The 22,872-nt window shown below is 51.7% G+C and overlaps 11 protein-coding genes across 11 annotated transcripts; 5 read left to right on the top strand and 6 right to left on the bottom strand.

Annotated features, from left to right (window-relative positions):
• Positions 1-880: 880 nt before the first annotated feature.
• AA0111_g9945 (hypothetical protein) lies at positions 881-2,615 on the top strand (the record flags this gene model as incomplete). The annotated part of the gene is made up of 2 exons (XM_028656561.1): positions 881-1,624; positions 1,683-2,615. The coding sequence occupies 2 exons, from the start codon at positions 881-883 to the stop codon at positions 2,613-2,615; spliced, it is 1,677 nt and encodes a 558-aa protein (XP_028502473.1).
• Positions 2,616-2,906: 291 nt separating this feature from the next.
• Positions 2,907-4,259, bottom strand: AA0111_g9944 (hypothetical protein; the record flags this gene model as incomplete). Its single annotated transcript, XM_028656560.1, has 2 exons — positions 2,907-3,809; positions 3,858-4,259. 2 exons carry the CDS (start codon positions 4,257-4,259, stop codon positions 2,907-2,909), a joined length of 1,305 nt encoding a protein of 434 aa, XP_028502472.1.
• A 250-nt stretch (positions 4,260-4,509) lies between these two features.
• Positions 4,510-5,640, bottom strand: AA0111_g9943 (hypothetical protein; the record flags this gene model as incomplete). Its single annotated transcript, XM_028656559.1, has 1 exon — positions 4,510-5,640. One exon carries the CDS (start codon positions 5,638-5,640, stop codon positions 4,510-4,512), a length of 1,131 nt encoding a protein of 376 aa, XP_028502477.1.
• Positions 5,641-6,443: 803 nt separating this feature from the next.
• On the bottom strand, positions 6,444-9,225 carry AA0111_g9942 (Bikaverin cluster transcription factor; the record flags this gene model as incomplete). The annotated part of the gene is made up of 2 exons (XM_028656558.1): positions 6,444-7,916; positions 7,969-9,225. The coding sequence occupies 2 exons, from the start codon at positions 9,223-9,225 to the stop codon at positions 6,444-6,446; spliced, it is 2,730 nt and encodes a 909-aa protein (XP_028502476.1).
• Positions 9,226-9,979: 754 nt separating this feature from the next.
• AA0111_g9941 (putative histone deacetylase) lies at positions 9,980-11,494 on the bottom strand (the record flags this gene model as incomplete). The annotated part of the gene is made up of 1 exon (XM_028656557.1): positions 9,980-11,494. One exon carries the CDS (start codon positions 11,492-11,494, stop codon positions 9,980-9,982), a length of 1,515 nt encoding a protein of 504 aa, XP_028502475.1.
• An 81-nt stretch (positions 11,495-11,575) lies between these two features.
• On the bottom strand, positions 11,576-12,199 carry AA0111_g9940 (hypothetical protein; the record flags this gene model as incomplete). Its single annotated transcript, XM_028656556.1, has 2 exons — positions 11,576-11,722; positions 11,846-12,199. The coding sequence occupies 2 exons, from the start codon at positions 12,197-12,199 to the stop codon at positions 11,576-11,578; spliced, it is 501 nt and encodes a 166-aa protein (XP_028502474.1).
• A 368-nt stretch (positions 12,200-12,567) lies between these two features.
• Positions 12,568-13,894, top strand: AA0111_g9939 (hypothetical protein; the record flags this gene model as incomplete). The annotated part of the gene is made up of 3 exons (XM_028656554.1): positions 12,568-12,619; positions 12,671-12,918; positions 12,968-13,894. The coding sequence occupies 3 exons, from the start codon at positions 12,568-12,570 to the stop codon at positions 13,892-13,894; spliced, it is 1,227 nt and encodes a 408-aa protein (XP_028502548.1).
• A 949-nt stretch (positions 13,895-14,843) lies between these two features.
• On the top strand, positions 14,844-17,773 carry AA0111_g9938 (hypothetical protein; the record flags this gene model as incomplete). The annotated part of the gene is made up of 3 exons (XM_028656553.1): positions 14,844-17,276; positions 17,323-17,646; positions 17,699-17,773. 3 exons carry the CDS (start codon positions 14,844-14,846, stop codon positions 17,771-17,773), a joined length of 2,832 nt encoding a protein of 943 aa, XP_028502549.1.
• An 890-nt stretch (positions 17,774-18,663) lies between these two features.
• AA0111_g9937 (hypothetical protein) lies at positions 18,664-19,866 on the top strand (the record flags this gene model as incomplete). Its single annotated transcript, XM_028656552.1, has 1 exon — positions 18,664-19,866. The coding sequence occupies one exon, from the start codon at positions 18,664-18,666 to the stop codon at positions 19,864-19,866; it is 1,203 nt and encodes a 400-aa protein (XP_028502503.1).
• A 944-nt stretch (positions 19,867-20,810) lies between these two features.
• Positions 20,811-21,992, top strand: AA0111_g9936 (hypothetical protein; the record flags this gene model as incomplete). The annotated part of the gene is made up of 1 exon (XM_028656551.1): positions 20,811-21,992. One exon carries the CDS (start codon positions 20,811-20,813, stop codon positions 21,990-21,992), a length of 1,182 nt encoding a protein of 393 aa, XP_028502588.1.
• A 41-nt stretch (positions 21,993-22,033) lies between these two features.
• On the bottom strand, positions 22,034-22,748 carry AA0111_g9935 (hypothetical protein; the record flags this gene model as incomplete). The annotated part of the gene is made up of 2 exons (XM_028656550.1): positions 22,034-22,297; positions 22,374-22,748. The coding sequence occupies 2 exons, from the start codon at positions 22,746-22,748 to the stop codon at positions 22,034-22,036; spliced, it is 639 nt and encodes a 212-aa protein (XP_028502501.1).
• Between the last annotated feature and the right edge of the window lie 124 nt (positions 22,749-22,872).

The following is a 22,872-nucleotide window of genomic DNA, read 5'->3' as shown; positions in this document are numbered from 1 at the left end:
ATATATCATCAGCCAGGCCTGACATAACCTTTATACGTTTTCTAATTAGAAGATAATATAGGCTGCAAGGTAAAGCTTGTTGTATCTATACCTGTTCGGTTTTTTCCTCGTATACGGTGCATGGGTTATAACCTATTGACAACGATCAAGTTGATGTAAATTACAAACTTATATACAGCTTTGCGAAGTCTTCTAAGTCGTCTACTCAAAGTACGTCCGGCTTTAGTGATGGCATCAGAGTTTCTACCGATGGGCTAGCATTTTAGTTTTGCGCTCCAGGACCTTTGGTTCTAGCAACGGCGATGGCGTGAGGAGAGGGTTGAAAGTTGTGACTGTTTGGTAGCTTAGTATCGCACTCAGCTCTTGAAGTGATGAACATACCCTTGCTTTTTCTGTTCTCGAGAGTAAATGCCAAGTCTCCCTTGTCTGTTACAGCTGAAGAAGCAGAAGTTGACGTCATCGGATTCACCGCAGGCTTTAGAGGTCGCTTTCCGCTGGATGACAATTCGCGCGGCATCAGTAATGCTAAGGTTAAAGTCCTAACTCGAACTGCGTTAAAGATTGGCTATTCGGTTGGTAGGGGTTCTAAGTTGTTGATAGGAGATGCGCACCTCCTGCAAGCGGGACCCCGCACCTCCCTCTTCGGGCAGCGACGCGGGGTGTTTGCGTCGCACAAACGACCACTATCTGATGAAGTTGCGAGGGTCTAACGCGATGACATGCATTACATCCTGGAGAACGGTATCACGATTGTCAGCACGAAGACGTAATGGTGCTAAGCGCGGTCGTCAACAATATGTCAATTTGGAGCTGATATAGATGAACTTGAACACTCTCTTCCTTCTCTTAGTCGACACTTCTCTCGGTCTATTGAATCACAATGATTAGCACCGTTTTCAGTCTAATTACGGTACAGAATGCTGAGTATGCTGTTGTTACCTTGGGCGTCTACGTGATTATCTCAGCCAATATCTATGTCTATGCTGTACTAATGTATCTCCAGATCACTTTTCTATGTATCTATCGCGTCTACTTTCACCCCTTATCCTCATTCCCCGGTCCTCTGTCCTACAAGATAAGCGGATGGCCTCTCCTCTGGCAGGCCTATATCGGCAATCGTCACATCTGCCACCTCCTCGATCATCAGAAATATGGTCCTGTGGTTCGGATCTCTCCTAACGCGCTTTCCTTCAATACTGCGTCTGCACTCCATACTATTTACGCCCCGCGCAACGCCAATGTGAAGAAAGGAGAGTGGTACAAAACTTTCGATATAGCTGCTGGAACGTATAGCAGCTTCACAGAAACAAGTAAGGACAAACATGCAGCAAAGAGGAGGTGGATGGGTCCTATTTTTTCGCCTGAGAGTCTAAATGCAAATGAGCAGACGGTGCGTGGTATCGTAGAACGGTTTTGCGAGACTTTAAGGAGTTTCAGGCAAGACTGTAAAGAAGAAAGCAATGCTGACTGGGGAGAGAAATGGAATGCTAGCGAGCTGAGCACATACCTCGGATTTGATATCATGGGGGCACTCGTGTTTGGAAGCAGTTTTGAGACGGTGCAAAAAGAAATGTTTAGGCCGTTGGCCAGCTCAGTTTTACCAGCTAGCATGTTGATGTACTGGGTACGAGTTCTCTCCACACTGGGATACCGCTACTCTTAGGGCTAATTTCGAATAACAGATATCGTATCTGCCTCCAGCACTTATCGTACGGCCTATCTTACGAACCAGATTATTCGAGGCACTAGGCGGTAAATCTGTTACAGACAATAACCGCTTGATCGATTATGGTGCCACCCAAGTTCAATTACAACAATCGAAAGTTAAGGCAGAGAGAGATAGTAATTCCCAACGAGTAGATTTCCTTTCGCATCTAGTCACAGCAAAGGACAAGAAAACTGATTGGCATCCTTCGACAGCAGACCTCGGTACTGAGAGTCTCAATCTGATGAACGCTGGGGCGGATCCTTTCAGTGGGGTCCTTGCCGGAGCTATCTTCTACCTGGTGCGAAATCCGGATGCACTCCGCGGAGTTACTCAAGAGATAAGATCATCCTTTACCTCGCCTTCCGAAATTATCAATGGTCCGGTACTAAATCACTGCACTTACCTCTACGCTGTCATCGAAGAGACCCTTCGTCGCACCGCGCCGGTACCCAGCCATCTTCCACGCATCGTCTTAGACGGAGGTATGGAGATCGATGGCGTTCACATTCCGGCTGGCACAACAGTAGGCGTACCAATGTATGCTCTACATAACGATCCCACCCATTTCCCTGCACCGTTTGCTTTCTTACCCGAACGCTGGATCGAGTCGCCTTCCAATCCCGCTTCCTCCATCGTCTTGGCCCGAAGGGCATTTTTCCCGTTCAGCATTGGCAGTAGGATGTGCAGTGGCAGGAACCTGGCATACTTGCAATTGAAGTTGACACTGGCACATTTACTCTGGCGCTTCGACCTACGATTGGCCCCTGATGAGCCCGAGTCTGGAGGTGGGAAGCCAGGATTGGGTATTGGAAGAGAAAGATCTGATGAATTTCAGATGTGGGATGCACTTGGATTTGGGAGAGACGGACCGATGGTCCAGGTTAGGATTGCACAGGTGGAATCTTGACGGTTTAGATGGAAAGGAAGAGAGAAGGTATTGATTTGGAGTGTCAAATGACGGAATGCTGAATTGGTGCGACTGATTGTAAACTCTTGAATGCATCTTTGCCATGATGTCTCCATGCAGCTATTGCTCCCCATCTCATACTCAGTTTCAAAAGCGTTGTATGATCAGGGTGTTCACTCGCCTGATTATTCTGAAACGCCAGACGTTGCAATCAGCACACTTGTCTTTGCACACGGTAGATGTTTACTAGCAAACCCCTTAACATTAGGCTCTCAGTCGAGAAACCATCATCTATATCAGCCGTCCCTCCAGCGGGCTATCCCTATCCCATCGCGACCTCAACAATTCCTCAACCTCATCATCGTACCACTTCCAACTGACAGGTACCTCGCAGCCAAACTTTCCCCACCCATGTCTCAAGCTAGTCGAACCATTTGATGTCCAACGTGGTGGCTTCTCTACATCTTCCAATGCCTCTATCTGTGTAAAACTAATCTCCTTGTACCGTCTTGCAACAATGCTACAAGCAGGGTTTCCACCATCGGTAGGATCGACAAGATACTCGTACTTCAAACATGGGGCAGCGACGGAATTAAAGAGAACATAGTAGTAGGATGGTGTGTCTCGAAGTCTTCCATGGTTGTCTTCGATGGGTGGAGGGTTGGGCTCAGGTATGATCCGGAAGCTCGCGTAGGTGATTGGGATGGTGGATTTAGTCGGTTGACGAATTCCGTCAGTACCCAAAGCTATCGTCCATGTATGTCTATCTCCCATGCGCCGATGGCCGTGGTCTACACGGGACACTAGCTGCCTCGAGAGAGCTGGAGGTGAAAGTGCAGTCGGATTTGCATTTTGTGCATCTCGAAGGTCTAGAGGCTCAGTTGGTAGATCGAGGATATGCTTCTTAGACCGCAATACCTGTCCCAGACGTTGCGGAGAACGATTGACTGCATTCTCTAAGAGAAAGGAGCGTTTGAGGATGAAAGTTGTATACGGTAGAAGTGAATACGCGTGTGACCACGTTATGATGTTGAGTGCTTCTGTGACGTGTGGATCGAACAGCGCAGTGGAAAGCGCAGACTCGCATGTGGCCCCAAGACACAGATGGGGACAGAAGCAGGGATTCCAATTATCTGTCTCATTCCTCCTTACCCTGTTAGGGCAGATAGCAGCATGCTTGTCGAAATAATGTAACTATTCGTCGTCAACCTTGGATTTGGATCAGCACATAGCAAAGCCTACCCCGTCGTACTTCTCATGCGCTACAGTTTCTCCAACCTCATGCCAACCATCTTCCTTGAGGTAATCGAGCATCCTTGTAGCAGATGTTCCTTTGCCCACAAATATCGAAATTCCTGTGAAGGGTCTACGAAGAAAGAAGTAGAGTGCGGTGCTGTTGCAGATGATGGCATCAGTTTCCGCTTGCACGTTTCGGAATTCGATTGGTGAATTGAAGAACCGCCTCAAGCCATTATTGATGTTGTACTGAGTTTTGATTGTGGTGCTGTAGACGTGACTCAATTTCTTACACACACGAGATAAGGATATGATATCTCGGATCTCCAGTTGCTGCAAGATAGACGCTTGAGCTGGAGCGTATCTGTTGATAAGACCAACGAGATTTATGGGGGGCAGGTGAGTCATGCTGGCGAAAGTCTCCGTAGTAGCAGCGACGCAGTAGACCGTGTGGCGTGGTTGTAGGAGAAAAAAGGAAAGAACAAGGTCAAACTTTTATACTAGTCTAGAAGTGTGACAGAGATTCTTGAATAAGTCTTGATATGCTGGCTGAGAACATCAATACGAGCGAACATCACCAGATCTAAATCCATACACACCCTATCCCATATCTACATACTCACATCTACTAGTAACGCCATTAAGTTGGCAACAACTTTCATTCCTGCCTCTTCAACCACGCCAGATTTACTGCACTCAAACAACCACTCTCCCCCTTCTCCAACCATCCAAGCAAGTTCTCCATACCCAATCTCTCAAACCCAACATGGCTCTCTACACTCGCTCCAGCTGTATGGCTTAACACCATAACATTACTTCTCTCTGCCAACCTCTTATTGACATATGGTTCATTGGCATGAACGTCGAGCCCAGCCGCCGAAATTGTCCCATTATCCAACGCAACATTGAGCGCCTCCTCATCCACTAGCTTCCCCCTCGCAATATTAACAAGTCTCGCCCCATGTTTAAACTGGCTAAACTCCTTTGCAGAAAGTAGCGTCTCCCCCGAAAACGGCGTAGCAAGTAACACACAGTCTGATGTGGACAGAAGCTCCTCAAGTGTTTCGCACCACCTTGCACCAATCCCCTTCTCCCTATCCGACATTCTGACAACATCGTAGTATGCAATCTTCATCTCGAAAGCGCGGGCCGCCTTCTCTGCAACTCGCATACCGATTCGACCAAGACCCACGATACCGAGCGTACCGCCATTGGGATTGTGCGTCACAGCCGCAATGTTCTGGTTTGCGTTGCGGAATTGATCATGATCACAGGAACGTGCTGCAAGGAAGGACCAGGTGATTGCGCGAAAGCAAGATAGGATGAGGACGATGGCGGCATCGGCAACGGATTCAGTGCAGGCAGATGCACTATTACAGTATATGGTGCCGTGCGAGGCGAGGTATTGGACGTCGACCCAGTCGAAGCCTGCGCCAGCTGAGGCGTAGATCTTGCAAGAGGTGGGAAGGAGGTCGATGAGCTCTTTATTCCAATTCCCCATTTCTCCTCCTGTGTTCCAGAAGGGACGGTACATTCCTACAAAATCACCCCATCTTTTCTCTTTCAACGCTTTCATGAACTCTTCCCTTCCCATTGAGTGTGTTCGTACAATGTTGAACGTGTCATTTAGCTTAGCATATAATTCATGATTCCATCGGATATCGTCACCAAGATGTAGTATAGTCGGTTTTGACGAGGAAGAAGTGTTTGATAGTAATGACGAGGATCGATATGGCGTTGCGGGTGCAGGAAGACCGGAGTCCTGAGGTGTCGGTGTTACTGAGGACATGATGTAATGCCTTCGAGTTCGTTTCCGAAAGATACCTTGTGGAGGCGACGACCGGATCAGGTACTTGTACAGATATGAGAAAATGCAGTCAAAACAAATTTGGAACGGGGTCGAGACGTGCGACGGATGAGTCCACAAAGCTGTACCTCGACTTCTAGATATCTTTTCGTCCCACGAACCACTTCTTATAGCACCAAGTGATTGGCACTTCGCGACCAAATACTCGGGTGCACCTGACTAGTACAGCAGCTTGTTGAGATTCCGCCTCTTTAACCGTTTGTTCACAGCCGGGAAACAACCACCGCACGTCGCAAGATACTGTACTGCTCTTGAGCGCAAATTATTCGTACACACTGTGGTGTTGTCGTTCAAGCATGTACAGCGAAATGCAGCATAGCATGTATGTGAGAGTCGACATACGCGGGGTATAAGCCGCTGGCAAGCGGTGAAGCTCAGGTTATCGATACCAAGAGCAGCACCAACGCAATCAGAGCCTCCACGTGGTAATACATGCGCCTTATCCCTGCCGCATCCCTGCGTGGTCGCCGCTAGATATCTGAACATGGGATCTGCTAACATCAAGGTATGTACTGATCCTTCTTGCTTAGATCCGAGAGTAATAAAAGCATAGTTGTTGGTTTTATACAATATATAGAATTTCAATGTTATCAAATACAGGGTATAACGATCGTTTCCTCGCTCAATGCAAGCCACAAACAGATGGAGTAGAGCTCTTTCTCGCCCAAACGCCGTAAACACCCATCATGGCTTCGTCAAAGATAATGCTTTAGACAGACAATCAATCAGAACCAGGGCACGAGGCCAGCCGTACTAGCCGGATTCGTCTGGGTTCCTTCAATCCCATACTGATTCACCATGTCGTCCCAAAGTGTCCAGTCCATATCCCCATCATCCATCATGACAGCTTCTTGAACGTGCTGCTGCCTATTGCCATTGATATTGGCATTACTCAAACCCGCAGTGCTATTGCTATCGATGCTAAAATCCATACTTGTGGTTGGAAGCATGCCATCTCCGAATGTAGGATAGCCATTTGCGGCTGTGGGCGGGTTCATCCCGTGTGTGCCGTATGACTGTGTTGAGGTGGTGTTCGAGGTAGCAGGTTGAGATGTCATGGTCGTGGGGGTATATGCGGGCCAGTTCAGGACTGTACCATCGAGGACCCCACCGGATCCCATAACGTCGTTGATCACGTTGTCAAGGCCATATTCGAACAAGTCTCCAAACTCCTTTCCAGGAGAGGCGCTCTTGTCTCTTGCGCTATTTGACTGTTCGTTTGGCAATGGCTGTTGCTGGATCGAGCTCTTCCCATCTTGCAGCGAGTTGGTTCGTGACTTGGCTTGCGCAGGGCTGCTGGGCCAACTCGGAAGTTCAGCGCTGGGCATCTCACCCAGTTTCGGTGCCGAAGGTCGCAACATGCTGTCCAAGATCTTGGTTTCGTGTTGAGCTGCAGTGGCTACTGACTGATTTGCCTGATTCAGCGCATTCGGACCTTGGAAAGCAAATGCGCTGTTGGCAAACTGCCCATTCCGGAGAGCCAGGCTAGCCCGCTCGAGGGCCAGCTCTCGTTCCCGCGCTGCCCTTGCTTTTGCAAGAAGTTTTCGTAGCGGTTTCCAAAGAGTTCCTTGTTGGCCTTTACGGAGTGGTGAAGCATCGTTGAGCGGGAACCACCAACGGCCAGCAGTTGCTTCCAGGGCTCTCCACGCGCGCTCTACAGCCTCGCCTTTGGTGCGGACGCATAATTCAGAGAGCAGGAAGGCGATGGCGTGCCACTGGACATATGTGCGGAAGAGCCAGCCCCACTTCATGGTACGCGCTTCGGTCTCGAGCAGGATAGAGTACTCGACGTTCTCAAGCGAGGTGATGAAGAGTTTGTCTTTGGTCTCTTGCGGCAATGTTGCACCTCCATCTTTTCGTTGGTGTGGGTGATAGACAACCAACCACATTTTGCTCATGATGAGCCTTGAGATAGTCGCTGTAACCCAACAGATTGGAATACTCATATCGCAATTCTTAAGATACTTGTCTTCCATGGCCTGGTGGGCATCACTAATCCATTTCTCCTTTTGCTCAATTGTCAAACCAGAGAAATATTCCGTGCATCTATTAGGGCCCGGGGGGACGTATATGATACGGCGGAAAATGTGGGTGATTTCGAAGCGAAGGAGGCAGAAGGTCATGTCGGTGAAACCTTGGCGGTCTTCGGGAAACTCGGTCATGTCGGGGTGCAGGTCGGTATCGTTGACATTAAGTGGCTGTAGGGTAGTTATTAGTATGTGATTGTAGACATGAGACGAACTGACATACCATCTTGGTGTCAAACTGGGCTTCGACAATGGTCGGATCGCAACCGTGATCTTCCGAAGATCTCGCATCAAGGATGCAGACCTGCCACCACAGGCGCCTACGCATTTCGATCTCGAATGGCGGCAGACCAAAATGACTACCATCTCGGTGTATACCAAGCGTCTGCGCAATGCGCACGGCCAAGCCAGTCAGAGTCCAAATCTTGCGCGCGTCGTCGTTGCGCCGCAGTAAGACGAGGAAGATGACAAAGGATTGGAGGATGATGACTTCGTCGCAGTAGAGGAAGTTTGCTCTTGCCAGCGCCTGTTCCAATCCAAACCGATATTTGTTAAGGAGTGTGTTTCGATCTTCACCCCACCTTTCCAGACAGACTTCCGCGGTTGTGCTTGTTACTGCGCCGTAGTATATGGCGAACAAGAGTGTTTCCATTCCCTTGCTCACTTTGTCGATATGCGCAAAAGCGTCGAAGATGACAGGTTCGAAACTGGGAACGTGGAGCACTTTGACCAAAGACTCGACGTGGTCCTTGTAGACGTCCCAGAATTCGCGCGCTTGCTGTTCGGGAGGGTGTAGCGCGTGCATGTCGACGTTGGAGGAGCTGTAACCAAAGACGAAGCTCTGGTGCGAGGACATGTTGGACGACTCGGGCGAGGGCGCATCATCTTCGTCGTCGGATGGCTCGATGAGGATCGACTTGAGGTCTTCGACCTCGTTGTTCAAAGAGGCCCAGAAGCTGTTGTTGATGTAGCGGCTCCGGCCTTTTTCCACCACCAGCCGTCCGAAGCGGTTCTCAAGGCCCTCTACACTGTTGTCGGTTTCGACTCTTGCGCCATGCTGCTTGGTCGGCCATGGGACCTGGGGCTGCCCGCTCGGACAGCCTCCCTCTGCACTTGCGCTGTTCTTTCGTTCCCTCTCGCGGTCGGCCGCCTCCTGCTCGTGGCCCTCGACCTGGGCGTTCAGACTGGTGACGACGCCCTCCAGGCGGCGCAGTCTCTCCAACAGCTCGGCATCGGGTGGCTTTCTGCTCTTTCGCGGCGCGCGTCCAGGTCCAGGGAAGATGCAGTCGATTTTGGCGCGCACGCAGTTGGAACACGGGTTCTTTTTGTCGCATTTGACCTTGCGCCTACGGCAGGTAACGCACGACCGGGGGTTTGGCGTCGGCCCAGCACCTCCACCGGGTGAGGGGCCGCTGACACTGCCGTTGAGCCTCTGGGTGCCATTGGGCGACGTTTGGCTAGACTGTATCTCGTCGGACATTGTATAAGGGATGAGTGATACAGGAAGCTGCCTCTTCCCTCTGCCGAAATCCCTCTTCTTGCTCTCGACACTCGTTCCTCCGTGTGGCTTGACTTTTGCGGCGAGACCCTAGTCGATTGTCGGCGCTGACCCAACTTCAGGCTCCGATCGCTTTGTACGACACCAGTACGAAGCGGAACGTCCCTGGTGGGGCCTGGCGAATCAAAGCTTGTCGTCTGGCTATCCCACACTGCACACGCCGGTCAAGACAGGGACTTTGCGAAAACAAGTCGTCGACTCAGACCGCTTGACACGCATATCTGCGGAGGAACCACCGTCCATCACCTCTTATGCCCGCCTAAGGCCGGCCCAACGTCATTCCACCGGCTGAACATCACCCTCTGCTATGCACAATCTCGTATGAGGGGACGTCTGAGTCATCCATGTAGGCCTAGCCGGCTCTGTCTTTCGTCGTGACTACTCTGCAGACAGGATCAAGGTTTATCAAGTGCTACCCATTTACGCCTGTCGCATCCCGTGGACTGCGATCGGTGAGAAATTCGGAGCCTGCCAAGTCACCTCCGCAGATACACTTCCATCTGATAAGCGCACGCTCTAGAATCTCACCAGAACATTCATTGTGCATCCAAACAAGTTGTTGCCTAGTCTGAATCATGTACCATGGGTATCGCCGAAAGCGCACCCTCCCGTGACTCCAATATTTTCCTAAACGCCATCAAGTTGAGTCGTTGCATCACGCTTCCCGGCTCCGAGTCTATCTCCGCTCACTTCGGCCGCCAATGTTCTTCTCTTTCCTGCGTCTGCTATTCTCGACCGAGAGACGGGCCTTGTCCTCCGCCTCTTCCTCCATCTCTCGATCAATCGCCTCCCTCACTCTCATAAGCTCTTCTAGCGGAATGCCCTTTGTGTCTACGACCACACTAGGTGCACCCTCCAAGTACCTCAAATTCTCTAGCGCTTGCTCGACTAGCTTGTGCAATTTAGCCTGCGAGTTCAGGTTGTCGTGACGTTTCGTGTTGTGTAGATCAGGGTACAAAACTCCGTCGCCATTCTCTGCTCCTTGGAAGGCTTGGAGGTAGGGTATGTGGGCGGGTAGCTCATTGTGAAGCGTTGCACCTACACAGACAGACGTTTCGTGACACCATGTCCGTGCAACATTGCGAGGTGTGTAGCCACCACCGCCTATAATGAGCAGAGGACGACCGTAAGCTTTTACTGTCTCTACGCAATAGCCGTGCGCTTTGATGTTAAGGTTGAAGCGACCGAGGCGGTCACCCCCAAGAGAGTCGGCACCCGACTGCAGGACGATAGCTTGCGGGTTGTATTTTTCGATTACTGCGCCGGTAACCGTCTTGAAGAGCCACTTGTACTGGTCGTCATCAATGCCATCATCGATGGGAATGTTTAGGCTGTGGGCCTTGCCGGGATTTCTAGGATCCGCGGGCCCCGTCTCGTCGATGGCTCCTGTACCTGGGAAGAACGGGTAGCCGTGCTTGTCGATACCATACTTGTGGTACGAGAGCGTGAACACACGATCTGTAGACTCAAACGCCTGTTCCACACCATCGCCGTGGTGGACGTCGATATCAATGTACAGGACGCGCTGATTCCGCGAGAGCAGGGTTTGGATCGCTATCACAATGTCGTTGACATAGCAGAACCCGGAGGCAAGATTCTTTTTCGCGTGATGTAAGCCTCCAGACCAGTTGATGGCGATATTAGACTGGTTGTTGATGAGATTGTAGGCAGCGCTCATTGTGGCACCCGTATAAAGTGATACGTAGTTCCACAGTCCATCAAATACTGGGCAGTCGTTCGACTCGCCACCAAAGCCATACGCTATATACTGAGGGTCCTCAGGCTGTGCGTTCTGAGGAGTGATTTTGCTGAGGTAGGCTAGATATTCGCGGTCGTGGAACACAGCAAGGTCCTGGAAGCTGGCTGGTCTTGGCTCGAAGAGATCCATGGTATACTCCAACCCATACGCAAGAACGAGTTGTTTCGTCAGCGTCAGACGCCATGGTTTCATCGGATGTGAGCTGCCAAAGTGATGATACTCCACGTGCGGATTATAATGAAAAGACACATTCCAGCCTTTCGGCCTCTCGAGACCATGTTCTTCGGCTTCACGCGCAATCACGTCCTTTTTCTCGGCATCAGTAAGTACCTTGAAATCCTGGTAATTGGCGACCCAAGGATCGTCCGGAGAGAGGTACTCCTGCACAATATCACTGGGTCCGCCTGGCGGAGCATAACCGGCAACTCGCATGTTTCGAGGAACCTGTCACGCGTCGTCGTGAAATCCTCTGTTTGGGTTGATAAGACGTGGGTTCGGAGCACCCTCGTAGATCTAGCGCTTCAGGTCGTCTTTGTTGCTGATGAATGTCTTAATGAAAGATTCGGGCCTCAATTCCTCTTCCCAAATTCTGTTCCAACGTGCTAGAGTCTTAGGCTCGAGCACAGGATGCGGGATCCGATTATCGTCCGCTGCACGGTACTGCGGCAGTTAGCGAGTGTCGAAGAATACCAGAGCTTCCCAAGCCTCCAGAAATCAGTAGACACAATATTATGAGTCTTCGTTGTTTGGATGGGATGTTTGGTGTAGAGAAGGGATGTTTACCTTTGCTTTACGAGGACGTTTTCTCGTTGCAATTTGCGACGGCTTCTTGCAGCTGTAGTCTGCTCTGGTCGCGCGACACGTGTTCGGATTTGATTTCTGCCACTGTGGTCCGTTCAGGAGAGCAGCGAGCTGAGGGTCGACATGTGCGCCGGTAGAATCGTGACTGTATGCGAGAACTTTTTGGTCTTCGTTCTGAATGTCTTCTTTGTTGTGATTGTAGTTGTCGTCGTGACAAGGTTCGCTTGCGGTGGATGAGCCAACCTTGTCTTGGGCGCAATCATCTGATTGGGTATGATAGCGCAGCATCTTGCCGAACACGTAATCGAGCCTCTTTGTCAGCGGCTGTTCCTGCATGTCAACGCGTTACAACACGACTCCATTAGTCTATCGCGAGAGCGAAGCTTACGAAATAATCCGACTCAAGATACAAACAGAACTTGAGCACCAAAAGAAAAGTGGACACGAAGTGAGGGTCGAACGGAAAGGTTTTGCGCTGCGTTGTTTCTTTCTCTGTCGCGACACGGCTCGTTCACTCCCAAAGGCATCAACGTTCCATCAAATTTCATCAAAATTGCAAGTGCAACGGGCAGGCAACTCGTTTTCTGCCCCTTTGCTCTCTAGCGGGTCCTATCGACCGCGTCGTGGCTGCGCGAAGTATACCTTGACAAGATCATTGCCACACGCGTCTATACGCCCGACGACATAGGACCTAACATCTCAACATGGCTATCGCAGAAGATGCAGCGACAGTACTCGAACAGTTCATACATGATGGTATTTCCACTTGTCATCTTTAACACGATCACCGCAGCTGACATGTGGCAGTCGCGAACCTTCCCGCAGAGATCACGCATCTCTACGAAGAAGTCCAAGCCAAGGACAATCAGATTCAAGAACTGCGCTCTGCAATACAGCAGCGAGACGGCAGCATACAGAAATTCATCAAGCTCAACGGAAGCCTAGTTGAGAATCCAAAAGAGGCTGGATATTCGAAAACCATCATGGCAAATTACGAGAAAGCGCAGATACTGCAAGAAGAGAAGATTGGACTTGTCGATAAAGCTGCTGCACTTGTACGTTGTTGATCTGCAATGTTCGTTCTACCTACTTACAACAACATAGCTCGACCGGCATGTAAAGCGCCTGGATATCAAGCTGCGCGACCTGCAGAATGATGGCTCAATACCCACTGACCCCCAGATGCCCTCGCTGCTCAGGGACTCTCCTGCGAATTTGGTCCCGCCAGCGTCACAATCGAATACGGGGTCCAGCACACCGCTGCTCCCCGTGTCTGGTAATGGGGGCGGCGCTCCAAATCTCGCCCAGGCAGCTGCCATCGCGCGACTGACAAATGCGACGAATGTGGGCCTCAACTCGAGGATGAACCCATCACTGCAGAACATGCAAACACAAGCGCTCCTGAACCAACAGCGACTGACCAACGCGCAAAGTGCCATACAAGCAAATGCACGACAGGAGCGGGAACTCTCAGCGGGAAGCGACAGCAAGCGTCGCCGGCCGACAGGAAGCATTGGTCCCCTCCCTGCAGCATCTTCAAACCTGGGCCGACAAGGGTCCATAGGGCCCGGGACTCCGAAACCCTCAACACCAGGCTCACGCGCAGGCAGCGTAGGACCCCGACCGCAAAAGAATGCACTCACAGTCAAAAAGGCGAAACCTCAGCAACCGCTGCGCAAGGCAGCCCTTACAGCCAAGTCCGGGGTCAACAAGAAACGGCGCAAGGGTGGATCCCGAGCATCGCCGTCGACAACTGCAGACGACGAGAGTGTGGCAAGTGAGGCAGGCACGGAAGACGAGGACATGTCAGGCATGGGAGGCGGCGATGCAGAGGAGGACGAGTCGGATGACACCAAGTACTGCACATGCCAGCGCGTCAGCTTCGGCGATATGGTAGCGTGCGACAACGACAATTGTCGGTATCAGTGGTTCCACTGGGAGTGTGTAGGTATCAAGGAGGAGCCATTGGGAGACTGGCTTTGTCCGGAGTGCAGGAATCAGGCGCCTTCAAAGATCAAGAGAGCACGTTAGGGACGGGCTTGAGACCAATCTACGCTGGCATTGAGGGTTCACGTTTTGGCACGTGACAGACTAGACAGGTGCTGTGGCTTGGCAGAGTCGCACTTGGTTGATGGCGTGCGGGAGAGGCGCTGAGTGGGAAAAGCCACGAGCGAGTCGCCCGGCATCAGATGGCTCTCTTGTACGTGGTAGTTGCTATACGATATACTGTTCTATACCCCATCAAATTGCGTACTCGCTGCACGAAATTAGCACCGTCTCCATAGTACTGGCCATGATCGCCGGGCCAGACCCGAGGCCCGGGATGGCCATGGTAATCTCCTCGTAAACAGGCTGACTACGAAGGGCCATGCAAGTTGGGAAAAAGCAAGCTTGACCGGTGACAAGACATGCAATGCAGCAAAACAAAGCCAGGCAGGCATAACCGCTCCAGGCTGTCGAGCGGTGATATGGAAACCTCGAGCGGCCGTTCGAGCGCCCTTGCCATGCATCGTCGTCGCCCGCGCGGCGGGCAGCTAGCGCCTAAATCCCCCAGCCAAGGCGCAGGCGAAAGGGGCAGCATCACCGACATTGGATAACAGCAGCGGAAAGCCTCATAAGAGTTGTTGGCCCCGGCTGCCGGTTCCTGCATACTCGTATCACCGTCGCTCTCTCTTCGCACCGCGGCCTCTTTGACTAGACGCTGGCGTGCATTCACACTCCCTTGGCTAGTTGACGCACTGCTTTGTTTGCATCCGCTCCTTCACCGCATCGCACATTCAGATTCGGAACAGTGCCGGGCGTCCGTCGACTCCTACCACGCCTAAAGTTTCACCAGCAGCCTTCCTCCGCAGCCACTCTGCCAGTTCCGCACTGCTTTTGCAAACCTTCGCTCCAGTCTGAAGCCCACTAACACGCTCCGATACGGATACGATCCTGGTTGACAGCGGCAACCCGCGGGGTGAAACGCGACGCAGCCACCATGAATGCCATGAACACGCGTAATGGCGCTCTGTCGCCCCTCTCCACCGACAGCCAAGAGTGGTCGCCCATTACAGGCTACCGGAACATCGCCGGCGACAACCCATACTCGCCCACGATCCCTCCCAACGCATATGGGCCCAGCAACCCCGATGGCGGCATGCTCAATGGTATGCGCCCTGGCACCAGCAATGGAAACCCCTCGCCGCCCAGTTCAGTAGGCCGATCGAGCGACGGCACGGGACTGTATGCCTCGAGCATAAGTGATAGTACACGCCCCATCATGGATGGTAGGAAGATGCAGGCGCTAGAGGAGACCATGTCGGAACATTTTAGAGTGCTCAAGGCATACCTAGGGCCCTACCTCAATGACGAGAAGGGCAATCCGCGTCCGAGCAGGGCCAAGGACAAGCTGACCAGACTATCTGCTGTCCAGTTCCAGGAGCTCAGCACCGACGTATATGATGAGTCGATACGCAGAGAAACGGACCGCAAGCGGGGAGGGCCAGGTGCGCCTGGCAACGACACTCCCAAATACCTTCTACCCAAGAATAATTTCCATCCCAAGCGCAACCAGGCGAGGCAAAAGCTCTCCACACTGCCTCTCGAGCGTTTCCGTCAACTCGCAACCGACGTCTTCTACGAACTCGAACGGAGATTCCCGCGCTTCACCGGGGGTGACATGCACCCACGACCCTCGAGCCCCAACGGCAGCATCGCAAGTCGCATAAGTAATAGAGGGCCTCCGAGTAGAGGCGGCACACCGAATAGCATGGGCGGACGACCCCCGCCAGGACCGGGCTATAGAGGGCCACCTCCAATGGGCGGGCCCATGGGGCCTATGGGTGGGCCCCCAGGAGGACCTCCAGGTCCACCGGGAGGACTGCGGCCCGGTTCAGGGAACGAGCCAGGTTCTTTCGGGCGCCCGCTTCCGAAGACGTTCCAATCCAACACAATTGTGCCAAACAAGGGCACACTAGTCGAAGATGACGACGATAGCGGAGCGGACGATGACGATGCATTTAACTTAGAAGGCGCTGCTGCGAGAAGACAGACAAATAAGAGCGCAAAGAGCATNAGCATGGCGCACGAGAAGATAACTGCGGATTTGCAAAACCAAGTCTCTGAGTTGCAGGGCAAGGTTGACTCATTAGAGGCTACCATACGTAACAAGGACGACGAGCTGCAGCGACTCCAAGACGACGATAGAACACGCGATGGCGCTTCGGCCTCTGAGCGTGCCGAGTGGGACGAACTCCGGTATGCGCTCGAGGAGAAGGTTGAGAAAGCAGAGAATCTTAATTCCTCACTTCGTTCCGAAATAGACAAACTACGCAGCGAAAACGAAAGTGTCGAGAATGGCCTCCGTGCCCAGATCGCAGATCTCGAGTCCCGCCCGCCTCAGCAAGCGTACGATGACGGAGACGCTCAATGGAGACAACGGTGCGAGGAGCTTGAACGGGAATTGAACGAACAACAACAGGTAGCAGAGGAAGTACGGAGAGACGCATCCATGTTCTTGCAAGAGATGAAGGAACTGTCAGCACGCAGCGATGCCGCAGCCGAGAAGGAAGAGCAGATGGCGAATCAAGTGTCATCATTAGAGGCTGAGCTCAAGGACTGGAAATCGAGATACGCCAAGGCTAAGACGCAGCTTCGAAATTTGAAAGCATCCTCTATGGGCTTATCGCAACTTGCGTCGCCGGATCTGCTCAACTACTCCCGCGATGCTGCTTTTGCAACACCGGACGGACTGGTCAAGGACGTCCATGTTACCAAGTTCCAGCTGAGCATTGATGAGCTGCTTCAAAACGCGCGAAGAGCAAATTCGGAGCAGACTCTCGAGAGTATGCGTCATGTCGTGAAATGTGTACGAGCCATCACGGGCGATATCGATAGCACATCTCTTTCGCAGATCCAGTCTCCTACCAGTAGTGTGAGTGGTGACATTTTCGCGAGTCCTGAGAAGCAGCAAGCAAAACTCAAGTCTCGCGTTAGTGCTACAGCCAACAACCTTATCACAGCTACCAAGAATCATACTTCATCTGGGGGATTATCACCAGTCAGTCTGCTGGACGCTGCAGCTAGTCACTTGTCGACAGCCGTTGTGGAGCTGGTCAAGCACGTCAAAGTACGGCCCACACCGGAAGACGAACTCGAAGGAGATGACGAGGATGCCGATAGGCCCATGCCGTTAAAGTCGAACGTATACAACAACTACAATGCTTCCTCGCCAAGCAATCTCAACGACAACACGAATAGCAGCGGTGTCCCCTCAGCATACGGTCATCACCGCAGTCGCAGCAGCAAAGGCGGCAGCAGTGATACTACTAGATACAGCGCCTACAGTTCTCCATACAGTGGATACGATGGCCAAACCGGCGGCATGAACGGTGCCAATGGCACAGGCGATAGTGGCATGATTGAGTTCAAGGTATGTTCCTAACAAGCCTAATAATCATACCTGCTAACGGGTACAGAACTACCTCGAGGATCAAACAGCAACCCTTGTTCAGAGCATACAACCACTAGTTAACCTCATCCGTGCAAACCCCGAATCTACTCCTGGGGATGAGCAGCAAATCTACGATTACATCCAAGACATCTCGCAAGCAGTCGATGACACTGGCAACAAAACCTACGATGCTGTGAACCAGCTTTCCAACCCTGCATTGAAGAAGCATGCGCTTCCCGTTGTAGAGGTGCTTGACGAATGCAGACAAAACATGCTTTCCGTCGACATCAGGGGTGAGGGTCGCGAGAAGATCCCGCCACTTGCGTTCAAGACCGCTAGGGCTCTCAAGGTGAGCTGCACAAAAGCAACAGTAACTTGTACACATGCTGATCATAATACAGGAGCTCGTACTTCGCGTAGACCGCATCGAGTCCGGCGAGCTCACTGTCGACCAAACGCTCAAAACAGAGCTGTAAAGCGACAACTGACACACAAACTGATTTTAACGTACGATACGACTACGTCGTATATCTCAAGGGCGACCTTTCATTGCAATGTGTTTTGCCATTCTTCAGCTCTCTACATCTGGCATGGCGTTTACGGATCCCACGGCCTCATAGCATCCACCAATCTGTGTTTTCTTGGCTACTACCACCAGCAATGCTGGATACCACCTCTTCGATGCGACGTCAGGACACGAGGGCATGTGAGGCTTGGAACCCATTACAGGACATATTATTATTGTTTATTATGGCACTGGTCGGTTGACGATATTGTGCCAGACTTCATGTAGGCATAGGTTTAGGGCATAGGGTAAGCCGTCTTGAATAATCGGCCTATTCAGACTGAACTATGAGGTACTACGAACACGGACGGCTTGTTATATGGTAATATAGCTGGAGTAGGAAGAATCTTTAGTTGGTAGTGGAATGACAACACGATTTAGGATGTTTAGTCACCGCTACAATCAGTAAGGTGGCTTGCACCTTCCCCACATCAGCGCTTTTTTGGACCCTGTTTTCGCCTCGGCAATTATTGCCAATTGTTTCGCACCATGCGTTCCCACCCTTTCGGACCGTTCCCATGCCTATTGCTCAAGGTAAAGTTCCCCGGCTGTTGTGGTACCAAGGAAACGAATGTAAACGATGACGTCATCATACAGCTGTTACGCGCGTGCGCCTGACGGGGCTGAGACCACATGCCCACGCAGCCACCGCTACCAGGATAGTTCTAGATTGTTAAACCGCTTACACTTGCGCTTCTTCGGAAAGCAGACTTCGATTACCCCTCCAGAGGTCCAGGTCTATCCAAGCTATACGTCCTGCCAGCACTAGAAATCGGAGCAAAGCAAAGAACGGTCGACAACATGGCGCAACAACTGCAGCCGACATGGCCTCAACAGAGACCTGCATACAACGATACGATTCTCACCATCACGCACAGCAGTTGTGCGGATCCGTACGTACTCTGGGACAAGGGTACATATTATATGACCTTTACCTGCGGAGGCCACATCGAGATCTGGTCTGCAGACTCCCTCTTCGATTTCGAAAAGAAGTGCAAAAAGAACGTAATTTGGCGTCCTCCACCAGATCAGCCCTACTCCGCCGATCTATGGGCGCCCGAACTACACTCAATCCACGGTCGGTGGTATGTATACTTTGCTGCTGACGACCCGAAACATGGCAACAAATCACACCGCATGTATGTCCTTGCTGGACCATCATCAGAGGAGGACCCTCTCGAACCAAGCAAATGGAACTTTTTCGGCCGTCTAGGTGGCCTCCCTGAAGAGCAATGGGCAATCGACGGCACAGTTGTTACGCTCAGTGGTTCTATGCTCTTTGTCTACTCTGGCTGGCCCCTCGGTACGCACGCCGATGAATCTCGCCAGGAAATTTTCATCATCGAGATGGTGTCGCCAACAGAATGTACCGGTCATCCCATTCGCATCAGCACACCAGACCTGCAATTTGAGTTTTCTGGTAGCAGCGGCATCAACGAGGGTCCGCAGTTTCTCTGCTCTCCTGATGGCCGTTGGATGGGCCTTGTGTACAGTTGCGCGGGAAGCTGGACACACGAGTACAAGATGAATATCTTGTACTACACTGGCGGTCACCCTCTCGATCCACATTCTTGGGCCAAGTCCAACAAACCTCTTCTCAAAGCCGCTCGCGACGATTCTCCACCCTATGGACCAGGTCACGGAAATTTCGTCCTAGTCAACGGCCCCGGTGGTCCAGAAGTCTGGGGCGTCTTCCACGCTACTGATGCGAAAACGGGATGGGAAGGTCGTAAAGCGCGCGTCATGCGCGTCGGGTGGGGCCAAGGAGGTCCATTCATGGGTTCCGGCGAATGTGGAAGATGTTGTGGTGAAATCGAGCATTTCATCCAAGGTTGTCCTGGGGGCGCTTGTGGAGGCCAAGGTCATTGTGGCGGTGCTGGGGGGGCGGGGGGGGGGGTCATGGAGCCAGGACATCAGGGCGGCAACTCGACGGATGATATCAAGAGGGAGGTAAAGAACCTGATCAAAGGTGGAAAAGGTCTTGTGAGTAAGTTCCTCAAGTGAAGCTTACGGGTAGTAATCACTCAAAAGAAACTGGGGCAATGGTGCCGAGACATATGATGATGAACAAGTGCTCGCATACAGGGAGTTGTAGCGGCTGTGGTTGCTTGCGTTTCAACAAATAGGTGATACTTTATAGAAGAGAAAATAGTGCGCGAGTCGTAGATACAAGTACTCTGATTCTTTTTCACTCGGTTTTAAACCATTGTATCTCCGTACTCTTGGAATATCAAATCCCGGGCTTCTCCGCGCTCGGTAGCTCTGCTCCCGCCTTTACCGCTTGTCGAATTGCGGAGAACGGTGGAATACCGCCGATCCTCCGCGCGAGAACATCGAAAAGGGACTGGTACTACACCTAACGTCAAGCACTACTATAGTCAATAGCACCACTCGTGCCGGAATTTGTCCCTGAACGTTTCCATGTCATAGTATTTGGTCAAGATGAGAGGTTGTACGGTTGTTTGTCTACGACCTAGCCCTGGAGGTGAGAAAGGAGCAAGGATCTGGCCAAGACATGTAGCCATGTGATCTCAGCACTTTTCGTTGGCTTGTTGCCTCTCACGGTCACTGTTCAATAGGTACTCCACTCTCGGGCGTTGGTCCCCGCGGCGTCAAAAGATGGACGCCATACGAGACGAACCCCGCAGGTAGAATCCACTATCGTCCTTCACATGGCGGAATCGGAATACCGCAATTCCGTAACCAATACGTGAAACGCAAAACTTCGGGAATTCGTTTACTCGTTCCGCTAGTTCCATGTCTGTTATGCCAGCAACGCGAAAGTTCGGGTACTCGTCAACCCGGTGCCCTAATCTGCCATGTTTGCTTACAGCAGTAGATACTTATAAAAGCTGGTTCTCCAGATTCCCGACCATGGCGAATGCAACACACATACGATACAAAAACGTTCGAAGGTACCCGGAACCTCAGCAGGAACTTCTATCACGATGGCCAAAGTCCAAGGAACCTGCGAACCCCGCTTCGCCAAGGTCAAAGACCTCTTCCAGTCCTATCTCGACTCTGGAGAAGAGCTCGGCGCCTCTGTCTGCGTCAACGTCGACGGCAAAGACGTCGTCGACATCTGGGGCGGTTACGCAGATGAAGCTCGAACTCGCTCGTGGGAGAAAGACACTGTAACGTGTATCTGGTCCTCTACCAAGACTGTCTGCGCCTTGGCAGCTCTGGTATGCATCGACCGCGGGCTACTGGATCCATACGAGAAAGTGTCAAAGTACTGGCCTGAATTCGCTGCAAATGGCAAGGAAGGCGTGGAAGTCCGACATTTTCTTTCGCATGCGAGCGGACTGAGTGGATGGGAGGAGTCCATCACTATAGAAGATATGTGCAACATCGAGAAGAGCACAAAGCTCCTCGAGCAACAAGCGCCCTGGTGGGAGCCTGGTACGGCGACTGGTTACCATGCCTGGACAATGGGTCACCTCGTCGGCGAACTAGTCCGTCGCGTAACAGGAAAGCCGATTCAAGAATTCATTGCCGAAGAGCTCGCCCGCCCACTCGCCGCGGACTTCCAACTCGGCATTCCCGAGAAGGAGTGGAGCAGAGTCGCTGATATCATCCCTCCACCAATGCCCGCAAAAGAAGAGATGCAGGCGTTTGCACTCGATCCAAACAATCTCACGTTCAAGTCTCTAGGCAAGAACCCTGGTATGGACGCCAACTGGGCCAATCAGTCCCTCTTGAGAAATTCTACTATCGCCGCAGGGAACGGGTATAGCAACGCCCGCGGCCTTGTCCGCCTCCTCTCCGTCATCTCTCTGGAAAACCGTTCATTTCTCTCCACCAAAACCATCGACCAAATCTTCTCAACGCAGCAAGAGCACAAGGATCTCGTTATACCAGTGAAGGTTCGTCTCGGACTCGGGTTCGCGTTACCCGCCGAAGGAAGCATGATGGCAAATCTACCTCAGGGACGCGTGACGAGTTGGGGAGGGTGGGGTGGAAGTCAGGTTGTCGCTGATGCTGACAGAAAGTTAACGATTAGCTATGTTATGAACAAGATGGAGGCGGCCGGGCTAGGGCAGCAGGAGGGGGGTAAAGGCGGTATGGGTAATACCAGGACAAAAGCTTTTATTGCGGCGGTTTATGAGGCATTTGGGGTTGAGCCTTGAGAAACGACCTCTTACTTTGGATCGTGAGGAATCCGAATCCTTTAGCTCTCGGCTTTTCGCTGATAACGTTGTTGCTGCTGTTGGTTGACAACTTGTTTTGGCCATGCCATCCATTCAGCCCAGTACGATCCTAGGCAATCATCGACCACATCGACGATACTCTTCCCGCAACTATCTGTCCACCAATCCTGAAGAATCTGCTCTAGTAGTGCACCAAAATAGGCAAAGATGAGCAAAGCCAAAGGCTGCCTTTGCCGCTGTAGCTTGAAGTACTCCTTGGGGACTACTGATAACCAGACAAACGGCTGTACCGATGAAAGAAAATATCGTTCATTAGTCAAATCGTCCATTTGAGATGGAGAGAGATATTGAGTAACTTACAGCGGAATAGCCACCATTGTATTCCCACTCCTCTTGTTGCGTCTCCCAAGTATTGTTGAAATGTACCTCCCACGCATTCATCTTTCTTAACACGTACAACGCCTCGTCGTAAATTGTCTTGTGTTCGTCGTCCGCCCAAGTTTGTTTGATGCGCAACAAGTGCTCGTCATCAGGCCCAGGGTGTAGGTCAGGGTCCATAGTATCCCAGTCCTTCAGATGGAGCATTGATCGCAAAGGTCCTTCTTTGAGGTACTCGTATACCGGATGTATCACGGTTCCTACGCCGTGGATTAGTGGTATCCATTCTGCACCGAGGATACGCGATGTACGAGCTGAGATGCTGGCACTGTCGCCATCATGCTGTATGCCCACCATTTCGTCTGAAAGTTTGGAGAATGTACAAAAGGCGTAGAAAAACATGAGTGTTGAAGTGGCCAGTATTGCATCAGCATTTTCTGGCTTGATAGAGTAAGTGTCTGCCCTGAACCCGCTAAGAGCG

The sequence above is a fragment of the Alternaria arborescens genome (genome assembly GCF_004154835.1).
Source record: "Alternaria arborescens strain FERA 675 chromosome Unknown contig_30, whole genome shotgun sequence".
Taxonomy (NCBI): Eukaryota; Fungi; Ascomycota; class Dothideomycetes; order Pleosporales; family Pleosporaceae; genus Alternaria; species Alternaria arborescens.
This window is presented reverse-complemented; position numbering and strand designations above follow the sequence as displayed.